The sequence below is a fragment of the Schistocerca piceifrons genome, chromosome 5 (genome assembly GCF_021461385.2).
Source record: "Schistocerca piceifrons isolate TAMUIC-IGC-003096 chromosome 5, iqSchPice1.1, whole genome shotgun sequence".
Lineage (NCBI taxonomy): Eukaryota > Metazoa > Arthropoda > Insecta > Orthoptera > Acrididae > Schistocerca > Schistocerca piceifrons.
The window spans coordinates 678,601,671-678,613,929 of NC_060142.1; the positions used below are offsets into that span (position 1 = coordinate 678,601,671).

General features: G+C 37.6%; 1 protein-coding gene across 1 annotated transcript in view; it reads right to left on the reverse strand.

Annotated features, from left to right (window-relative positions):
* The window catches only part of LOC124798427 (solute carrier family 35 member F5), a 166,061-nt gene that overhangs the window by 32,892 nt on the left and 120,910 nt on the right, over positions 1-12,259 (reverse strand). Inside the window, 4 exon segments of the mRNA XM_047261833.1 lie at positions 3,622-3,781; positions 7,276-7,429; positions 11,603-11,641; positions 11,643-11,786. Of these exon segments, the coding sequence (XP_047117789.1) occupies positions 3,622-3,781; positions 7,276-7,429; positions 11,603-11,641; positions 11,643-11,786 (497 nt within the window).

Below are 12,259 nucleotides of genomic sequence, written 5' to 3' on the forward strand. Positions count from 1 at the left end.
ATTCATCCACAAAGTAAAAATATAAATTAATACTATTAGTAGAAAAGAGAAAATACTGCAACAAGCAGTTATTAAATATGTTATATTAAAGTTGCATGGAGAGCTGCATCAAACCAGTCTCAGGACTGAAGACCACAACAACAACCTATTAAAGTTTGCCTTTGGAGTATTATAACCTCGTTTTCAATGCAAACATTTCATTTGGATTTGTACAAGTTGTGTATAAACACCTAGTCAGAGTGATATCCCACTGACAATCATACAAAAGAGTATAATAAGGCGAAAAACTGATGGCCATTTAAAAAATTCTTAAAATTCATTATGTTGGCACATACACTATCCGATCAGAAGTGAGTGGACATCTCCTAGTGAAAATTAATATGGGATGTGCCCACCCTTTGGCTTTGTGACAGCTTGAATTCTGCTGTGAAAACTTTCAGTGAGTTGTCTGAATGTCTGAGGAAGAATCGAGCCCTTTCTCCCTCGAGTGCCGATACCAGAGAAGGTAGTTGTTGGATGCAGGGGTCTGGAGCGAAAGTGGTTTCTAACTCATCACATAGGTGTTCCACTGGGTTGTGGTTGAGGCTCTGGCAGGCCATTCCATTTCAGGAATGTTATTGTGCACAAATGACTGCCTCACAGATGCTGCTCGATTGTATCACCATTAAAATGCTGATACAGTCAATCATTGTGTCCAAAGTGTTCCTCTGTGTACACAGTACACAATGCAGTAAAATGTGTTCATATCTTTCCATATGTAGAGTTTTCTTAATACCAATATGGGGACCACACCCCAACCACAAAAAACACCCCTATACCATAAAATAACCCCCTCTGTACATAACTGTTGGCACTACATGTGATGGCAGCTAATATTCTCCAGGCATCTGCCTAACCCATAGCCTTCCATCAGATTGTCACAGCTTATAGTGTGTTTCATCACTCCAAATAATTTATTTCCATCCACCCACTGTACAGTAATATTGCTTCTTTATTCCACCACAAGTATCACTTAGCACTGACTACAGAAATATGAGGCTTATGGGGGAGAGGCATGAGCATTGCACCCCCTTCTTTTTAACTACCTACGGACAGTCACTGTGCTAGCTGAACCACTGGTAGCACTTTAGAACTCACAAGTGTCCCCTTCTGCTGACTTTCTGCGATGTTTTGCAGTGCCCTCCACAATACACAATAGTTGCTGACCATCAGGAGATGAGGTCTGCCTGACCTTGGTTTAGCTGAGGATGTTCCTTCACATTTCCACTTCACAGTTACAACTCTGTCAACTTGGGCAGCTTTAGGAGGACAGCAATGCCCTTGATGGATTTGTTGCTCAGGTGATATCCAATGGCTAGGCCACATTCAAAGTCACTGAGCTCTCCCTGCTGACCCAGTCTACAGTTACTGCTTCTCTACTGATAACACAATACTCTCCACCTCCTTTTATAGTGCTAGGTCCATCTCTCATGACATTTAGAGGTTAATTTTGCATTAGATAGGTGTGTCCAGATGCTTTTGAACAGATAATTTACAAATAATAGGTAATGTTTAAGTCTCCCATTTACTGTCACAAAAAACCCAAGATTTTACTATTGGATTCCAATGCACGTACACCTTTTTAAGCAATCCAGTGATGACTAGCCACTAGTTATAACCAATAGTGAGAATAAACAAAATTTTATCATCCTGACAATCTTGAACTGCTCTCTAATGTTCAGCTGGCTGGCATTGTCAGTTTGGGGTGATCCTTTGGCAGGCTGACTCATTGAAATCCTGAGTCAAACCTGATGATTGAATGCTTTCCTTTTGGTGCCATGTTATACATTACCACCTTGTATATGGCAACATTTGTATGGCACCACCCAGCTGAATATCCAAGAGCACTTAAAGAATAAATTGAATTTCAACTGGACTTGCAACGTGATTACAATATTTATTCATTGAAGACATAAAGTCTGCAAATGAGTCCACAATCATTTTTTGGCACTTTATTTTTACAAGTCCATCTTGATCTCACAGATTTCTTACATTTTATTACTGGTTTCGGCTACTGCCATCTTCAGATGATTAAAATATTCTGATGTAAATCATCGTCAAGTTAAACATGTGAGAACATGGTATGTACCATGTACTCGCATATTTAACTTGACAATGATTTACATCAGAATGATCTACATCAGAATATTTTAATCATCTGAAGATGGCAGTAGCCATCGTCAAGTTAAACATGTGAGTACATGGTATGTACCATGTACTCGCATATTTAACTTGACAATGATTTACATCAGAATATTTTAATCATCTGAAGATGGCAGTAGCCGAAACCAGTAATAAAATGTAAGAAATTTGTGTGATCAAGATGGACTTGCAAAAATAAAGTGATTACAATATACTCCTTCAGTTGTGGAATGCCCTTAAGCCTCACCACAATAATAATCAATAATCAAAAATCAAACTGAAGTTAAAATTTCTTACTTGTTTGAACACAGGTGTTTGAAAATATACAGTACCTGAGCTATAACATCATGCTGTTGGGGCATTTGGACACAAGCACAAACACCTGTTATGTTCACTGTATGTTCATCGAAGTTGGAAGTTTCATTTTGGAAGGTGTCTGATCAGTTTGGTTTCAGTTTCCACAACTTTTTAGTGGCAGTTTATTGTACTACTATGACAGCATTAAGTTGACCATTTGGCAAGGACAACTGCTGCAACCATGTTGTATACCTCATTGTTGATGTGTGTCCCACCCAACTGAAGGCACACCATTCTGTACTGCTCCTCGTCTTTCTACCTCTTCCCATGCAACCCCCACCCTTTCCATATTCCTCTTCTACTTCCCTCTCCTCAGTCTCAGCAACTGTACGCACATAGCAGACACTACTGAAACTGTGTGCAAGAGCATAAGCCTGCAACTTTGTATTTTTTGGGCAGTTCTCTTACTGACTGAGCTAGCAAGACAAAAATCATAACATGATGTCACTGCTTCAGTTTTGCTGGTACCTATTGCTTCATTGTTTGTGGCTTCATCATTTATCTATCGTATCTTTACTTTCTGGAGTGATAGTCCAGCAGGGTAAACAGAAGTCCTTCTGTGAATTTAGGAACTGGGAGAGAGAGATCAGCAGGATTGAAGCTGTGAGGGCAGGTCATGTATTGTGCCCTGATAACTCAGTAGAAGCATTGCCTGTGAAAGACAGGTACTGGGTTCAAGTCTTGGTCTGTAAATCAATTTTAATTTATCAGCAAGGCCCCCCCCCCCCCTCACACACACACACACACACACACACACACACACACACACACACACACACAGTGCATTTTAATGCCATCCCAGTACATCAGACGATTTAACATACAGCATATTATAACTATTGTTACAGTTTTTAATATTAATTTCATTCTACCACTTCGTATTTCCATAATTCATTATTCTGCTTTGTTTCTTTTTCAATAGGTGCTTTGTATACCATGGGGTATTTTTTGACAAGTCACTAGCATTTGTGTGTCAAAATTTAAAGAGAGAATTTATGTACTATTTATACCTAAGAGACTTAGATATACTGCACTATTTTCAATTGTGCAATAAAGAATGCAAATGCATTAGGTTTCACTTACCACAGCCATAAGACTTCAGACAGAACAGTCCCAATGAGACCATTTATCAAAAGAAATGTCCACTGTGGTTTAGATGGCCACTCAAACAATTCCCAATGGCAGTAGTGGAACAGGAAGAAAAGTGGCCACAAGAAGAGGAGATTGAACAGCCCCACGAAACCTAGAGAGTGACAGCATTATGTCAAGAATCAATATGAATTTATGAAAATGAAGTAATTTGATTGGTAGCATGAGATACATATAACAGTGAATCTCTCTTAAGGTGCACTGGATATACGAACTCTTGGAAATAAAATCACATACTCATATACGAACCTATGCTTTTCATCATTTTACACATTATAGTTCATTTCTTGAATTGCTATTAGTGAATGCACATCCTTTATAACAACTTATACGTTAGTGGACATCTTATCTGACACAGCTACTTTTATAAGTCTCCAAAGAGCAGTCAGCACATTATGATTAAAATAGAATTTCCCCATCAGTATGTTTACAGTCAAATGCAACATACTCCTTGAATGATACTGAACTAGCATGTAACAATAATCTAGAGTCTGATTACACCACAACAAGCACAATACATGCAATTTATAGTGCCAAGAACACACAAAATAGATAGTACCAGTGTGATTAATGAATACACACAGTACAGTTTAATGTCTGACCTAATAATACTGTTCAGTTTATTGATATTTTCAATTAATAAATCACAAAACATTTCTGTTTTTCTTTGAAATGTGCTTTATACCTACTACTGGACACCATCCCTATTCATGGTTACAAAGTAGCGTAATAAAGGATACAATGTTTAATTCAACTATCAAAATGATGTTGCACAGATTATCCGAAAATATGAACAAACACCACATCAATGATTTAACTTCAGCCTGAGTTATGAGAGCAGAAAACAGAATAGGTATTTGTCAAAATTATGATTTGCCAAATAATTAATCAGGGCTGCAAGAACAACTATAAGGTCAACAGTAAAACTAAATTTAAAAAAAATTAATACCTGCAACTTTTGAATGCTGGCTTCTAGCACCTGCCCCATAAATATACTTTTTAAAACCACCGTGCAGGTGAACACTAACCGAGACCCCTGGTCCACGATACAAAAGGAGACGGCATGGAGTAACAATGGAAAGGATCAGTTCAGGTTCAACATGCTAACAAGGAGGTCCTCAACGATTGAATCGACTTTTTGAAACTATCTATAAGTGAAAAAAAAAAAAAATTTTTTTTTTTTTTTTTTTTCGAATTTCACATACGCTCTACAGCTTTAAAAAGAGCTCTTGTACAGACTGGTTGCATAGAGTAATGGTTGTAGTATAAGCTTCATATGTGGATTCAAGTCTTGCCAGGTGCTTTGAAATTTTTTATTTTTAAATCTTTATCGAAATGACTTTGATCAATGTTTTTAGACACTTTAATTACTGTATAAATTTTCTCAACTGCTCTAATTTTTTTCTTTGCATCTTTATTCTTCCAGGACAAATATCTGTGCATGTGAATTTATTATATAATTATTTTTATTTATCTACCATAATTTTTAAACATTTGAAAATGCCAAACTACTGGTTAAAAAACAAAAGACACAATAATGTTATCTATATGTTCAATTGTGTCAAAAATGTAATTTTCATTACAAAATGTACATTGTGTTGGATGGTAATCGTCATACAAACATTTACAACATATACTTAACCCCTCTACTACCCCTACTACAACATATACTTATATTCCATGGACAAAATAACACAGATGAAAATTTAAACAAAAGAAAGGAATACAAGTAAAACATAAAACAAAATTCATCAACATTAGCAACAGAAATACTGAATAATGAATGCAGTAACATGGATGAAACTATAGGATGATGAAACAGAAGAAATTAAACGAATGTTAATGCATGGAAAAAATTCAAATCGCAAGTGGAAAAATAATTATAAACAAAAAATGAGAGCAATTGAAAAAGTTCATAGTGTTTAAAATCACGTGACAAAGGAACAGAAATAAAAAATGTTACATTTAAACAAATTAATTGAATAAAAATATGAGGGTCCACAAGGGCAAATGATACCTGGGACCTTAACCTAGAAAACCATGTATATGGTTTCAAACAGTCAATCCCACCACTGGGGCTCTCTCCTTATAAGTAATGACCAGATGAACCTAATCATTAGGTAAATCATAAGGGTTTCACCTGGAAAGAAATCACAAACTGGAGAATGCACCAACCTCAATGAAATTAGGCCTACGGAAATGAATTTAATGAATTTTGCTGTAGGAATGGACAAGGCTAAAGTGGGGAGGGGGGGGGGGGAGGAGGAGGAATTAGGCATGACAGTGTATCAGTAGGGAGCATGCTTCTGTGTGTGTGTGTGTGTGTGTGTGTGTGTGTGTGTGTGTGTGCGCGCGCGCGCGCGCGCGCACGTGTGCATATGTAGCAGAGCTACCATGTTTGTATGTGCCCACAATTATATGGCAAAAGCAGTCCCCCAATTTCTTGGTGTAGCAACATGGACAGCCTGACATGTTCACAATGAATTGCGTATCACTCACACCCATATAACATGTGGTAACAACAGTGGTTATAAAAATGATCATAATTAATTCTGACATATTTACTCATGTTGAGGGAGAAAATGTAGAATATACCTCTATTAACAGGGTTATAGAGCAAAATGGCTCAACCAATTATCCAACTGAATTTTTAAGCTCTTTTAGTGAGCTTGGCCTTCCATCACACAAATTGAAAAATGGTATCCCAATTGATCTGTGCAAAATTTAAGCCCACCAAAATTGTGTAATGGTGCTTCACTCCAACATAACACCAAGAAACCAGAAACCATGACAGGAAGTCGTGCAGGCAATCAAGCTTTTATATGCCAAATATCACTTATTTCTAACAGTTTGCTATTTCAGTTCAAACTTGTACAATTCCTGGGGAGCTTATGTTATGCCTTGTCCATAAAGAAAGCACAAGGTCAGATGCTGCTTATTGTGGGTGAGGACCTTAGTGTCAGTCACTTTTCATATGGACAGCTCTACATGGGTCTCTTTTGTGTTAGTGAAGCAAACAAGCTCTTTGTTCATGTTCCCAATCATACTACTTCAAAAACTGTATACAAAGGAGCTTTATACATCAAAAATAAATGACATGTATGAAGTCTTGGGCATAACTATAAATAAATACCCAGGCAATGTTGGGCTTCATAGCTAAAAACAATGCACTCTATGTGCAACAAACTTTGCTTTTTACTCGCGTTTATTCTTAATCGTAAGCCCATCAGTGAATGACCATCTAAATCTTAGCATACTGCAGTTCATATATAAATCTTAGTTTGCTGTCATATTGTTTTCATAAGGAATTCTAATTCATAACATCACAAAGACTTTTATCATGCCTTAACAAATCATAGTTCATCATGCAGAAAGTGCTGTTAACTGTCCAAAAAGCCTGTATGTCTACTACTCCACCTAACAACAGCCTTAATTCATTGTTCAACAACTACCAATTATTTAAAATGGTGGAAATTAAGTCCTTGCACAAGTTTCGCTGTTTGAATAGCACATCCAATTACTATTCAGCTCACCACCCTACATCAAAACTGTTTAAAATAGTAACACATTGCCACAAACAAAACACACCAAAAAATATAGGTATATCCATCTTATCTTCATGATCAACTTTTCGCCTGAGGAAGACGAGGTACATGGCATAGAAGAATGCGCTGACCAATGCCAGTATGGCCCCCGTGGGTAGCTTTGGTTCGAGACTCAGGTCAGACAGGCTAACCACCACCTGAAACAAGAAACATATTTTATGCTACAACATGGTCAAGCAAGTATTATCTTCCATAGTGCACAACTAATTACAAATAACAAAAACTATTCAGTTGTTCCACCTGACAGATAGCTCAGACCAGAACAGAAACCAACATATTTTCCATGTAGCAGCCTGCTAAAAGTTTTAAATAAATAAGCAGTTTACATCATGGTTTAGTGGAAGAGATGCCCACCTACACTGGAGCTTTACACTGTTGGTTGGCTGCCTAGTACTGATCATAAAAAGTAACAATATCATTCCATATCAAACTCCTCTTTTCCCACTGATGTTCACCATGTGTTTGTGTGTTTATTGCACTTACTTCCTCTTTTGGTCATCCCTCACAACTACATCCATTCCATCTTTTGTGACCTCCTCCTGCCTATGAAGTACAGTCAAACTTTTTTCAGTTCATACCTTCCTTTGTCCCTATACTTTGTTTCTGCCATCCACAAAACATCCAGTTCTTATCTTTCTGTCATGTTCCTGGCCTATCAGAGCTTCACCAGAGCCTTGGTTTGCCAGCAGGTTTCAGCATTACTGTAGGGCATTCACAGCTACTTCAGTGACCATGGCCCTACAACAGACAACATGCCTTTGCCTGTCTCCCACAGCTTGGATGAGGGGTTGGACTCTGGGAGAAACTTAAAATGTTCTGTGAAACTGAAATCTCAAAGCAGTGAAGCTGCAATCCATACCTGTCCTGAATCAAACATTACTCATGAAGAGCAAACCATTATCAACTTCATCTTATGCTGGCTCCATATATTCACAAGTGACAGAAAATGTTTAATGTAACAAAAAATAGTGATAATGCAAATGTGGCAGTGTACTACCATGACAGTATTGGCGTAAAGCCATTACGCAGCAAGTCTAGCATGGATGACAATATTTGGTGTCAAACACCACAACAAATTGTGTCATGTGGCACACAAATCACATCAAATCCTATACTTATCTCACCAAAACAAAAGTATTGGATGCAGACAGATTGATTCATTAGTACCTTGCAGATATCAATGTTCTTCAATACACACTTAAGGTTTGCGTACACTTTCGAGCAATGTCACTTGACGAAAAAACTGGTGCAATGAGCCTCATCTGAGCATTCTGTGAGCTTCCTTGCTCATGAGCACATATACACTTGTGAGCAAGCACCAGTGTCATCCCCATTAAGCTTGAGCATCAATTATGCTCATGGGTGGGGAGGGGGAGAGCCAAGAACAGATGGCTCACATCAACTGACTAATGAGCAGCACTTGCACCTGTAAACAGCACAACTGCAAGCAGTTCATGAGTTCGTCAGCTGATAATCTTAATTAGGTATGTTGATGCAAACTCGCTAGAGGGTCATGGAGATCATTCTTGAAGACTGTATTACCCAATCCTCTGCAAACTTGCAGGCATCTGTGAACAATTCTTCACTGCTTATTTCAGCAAGAACCACACATTTTCTACACTGTTCAAATTGGAATGCTGGTGGCAATTCTATTATTTACATATCTTGGTTCTCCAACTGCTGAGGCTGAAGTATGAAAGATGTAGTGACATCATTATAGACTGAAGTGAACTGGGGCTTGTTTACCTCTACAGATCTACTGATGATATGATGAGCACTGTTTCACATGTACACAGCTGCAGTCATATTCTCCTGGTCATGAGAAATTGTGTACACAACATCCCTTCTTGATTTACACCCAGAATACCACACAACCTCCACAATGTTGCTGATGTTATTCAGTGCAACCACATACAAATGTTGCCCATTTTCTTTCTATACATAATTACTGTTGTCATCAACATGCACTGCAATACATAGCTTGACACTGAGAAGCACAAGAGCCATGTTAACAATGTTGAAGTGTTTATTGCCCATAATATATATGCCAATTATGTTATCTCTAAAGGAAAACTGAAATGACAAAAACAGAAAATTATGATCTTTGTCTCCCCTCGTTCTTGCAAAAGGTGAATCCTTCTTAATTTGGGTTCTGAATAACCTGCCCCTTCTTTACAACTTCCTCCAACCTATCACTCTTTCCTTCCTGAGGAAGAAGTTAACAGTTGTTAAAACTAGATATTCTTTTTCTACCTTTAACTCTATTGGCAATAACTAGATAAAAAAGTCTACTCACCAAGTAGTGGCAGGAGAACACACAAACAGAAAGGTTTAACTTTTACAAGCTTTCAGATCCAATGGCTCCTTCTTCTGACAGAAAAGTTGAAGGGGACGGAAGAGAGGTTAAGGAAAAGGACTGGAGAGGCTTAGGGAAAGGGGTGCAGTCCAGAAAAGTCACCCAAAATCCTGGGTCAGGGGAGACTTGCCACTTCTGCCAGGAGGAGGAGCCACAGCCTACAAGCTTGTAAAAGTTAATCTTTTCTGTGTGTCGCTGCTTGGTGAGTAGATATTTTATTTTTCCATTTACATTATATTGTCAATGATTGATTATTTTCATTGTTATATTGGCAAAAACTGGAATTTTGTCTCCTGAAGAAATGTGTTGGCCAGCCATTCTGTCTCCTTGTCACTTACAATTTATGATGTTGAACAAATCTATACGAATGAAGAAGTTCTATGTCACTTAGATAATTTCACACACTTTGTTGTATTACATTATAGAAACTAAGTGCACTTACAGTAGGACGGAATTGTGGCATGAAGCACAGAAAATAATCTTGTGTAGCAGACATCTTGTATAAAATATCTATTCTATTTTTGTATGTGTCACCCAGATCTCTAAATATCAACACAACTATTATGCCAGCATACTCCTAATAATCCTATTTGTTTTGATGGGAACTGTATGCCAATCGCCATTTGTTGTGCTTTTTTGTTATTCCAAAATGTAATATTTCTTGTTTATGAATCACAATTCCATTCCTGTGGACAGAGAGACTGATTCTCTTGCTAGATGACTCTTACTACACTTTTTTTGGAATTTTGGAATTATTAGCTGATGACCACCATCCATCATCACTATCAAGTGTTCTGCATAAATAAGTGGAATGATTCACAATTGTGTCATTATATGACTTGTGACAACAACAAGGATGCATCTGTGAATTCCACCTGAGGTTTGTTAAGATGGACGACAACATTATGGAGAGGTTCGACCAACTCTTTGGACAGATGCTACAATTAAGGAAAGGCTCAACCAAATCTATGGACAGATGCTACAACAGAAGTGTTCTGCACCATGTAGGCATTTACCTTTTAAAAATCCTGAGAGTGCACTTTCAAATAAAAGCTAAACAACACATTACTCCACATATCTTGCAAAATGGCCATGTAGATAAAATCAGAGAAATTTGAGATGAACAAAGGTCCTTGACATTTGTGCTTTCCTTCTGCATTTAGTAAAGCGAACAGAAAAGAAAGGAAATGATAGTGGTACATAAAGTGAACTCTGGCACATACTATGAGATAGGATGTTGTCTGTTGGAACTATGCTTACGGACTTTGGGTGACATACATTTAGTGGTTTTTCTCGTGTTTTGATAGGACGAGTGACTAGCATTGTCTGAGATTCATCTTTACTGCTGGTGGAATACTGGTCACTACCAAATATGATCAGCGAATCTTTGACAATGCCAGCCCCTTGTGCTGACAAAATATCACATAAGCCACTTAGTGTCTGTCAGCCAATGATACTAATCTGAGAGCCAACAGGTACCATGTCAAGAAGTGGCCGTGAAGGTCTCATCAACTTTAGTATTTAAAATGTTATCTAACATGTATCCACAATGCTGTTCGAGTTTATTCAAAGAATGTATGCTTCTGTTCTTGTGGAGACATCTTCAAATTCACGAGCATGTTGACCTTTTCACAGTGCCTCTAGTGTAATACATATAACTTCTAATTTCTATAAATAAATATTAAATCTAGTTTACAGTCTGTATGTTAATGACAGTGTACTATGCACCTTATTTCCAAAACATTTTGCATTGTAATGTTCTTCACTGACTATGAGCAGTTACTCATAAACAGGAGTTGTGGATCTAACGACACATAATCGTAACTTAAGGGTGTGCAACTGCTGCCCAACATAAATCTGTCAACTTCATGTTATTACACAATAGTTAGTTGTGCTGGAGTAACATAGTGTTAGATATAAAAAGGCAGGTGCATTATTTCATTAGGGTACTCACAAGACCAGTAATGCTGATGGTAACAGCAACCAGCTTGGAAAAGTGTGAAACGGTCACCAAGATTGGAAGGAAATAGAGCTGCCAATATCAGAGTGAAGAGACTCGATGTTGATGATAGGACTGCCACCATTCCAGCTTCTGTTTCAGCCAGTGACACTTGGTATGTGTAATTGGCCAAGAACCACTAAAAAAATTTATTTAACATATACACCAGTTTATTTAACATATACATCAGTTTATTTAACGTATTCATCACTTTAGAAATTAAGGTTTCCAGTTCTAGATAAACTATACTAATATTAGACTGCATTTTGTATTGGTTAAAAAAAATAGTATTTTTAGGTGTATGTATGATAAGTTCTGGCAGAATTTAAATAATTTAGGAGTGATGTTAACAAATCACCCACTAGCTGTCAGGTAAATCCTAATTTGAGTTGGAGTACACACACACACACACACACACACACACACACACACACACACACACACACACACACACTATCTCTCTGTACATGTATTCACAAAGTCGGGATTGTGTATTCATCCAGAATGATGTAGTTGTTTTGTGTGTGTGTGTGTGTGTGTGTGTGTGTGTGTGTGTGTGTGTGTGTGTGTTGGTGGGTGTGTGGGTTTATGTGCGAGTGCAGACACATCTAC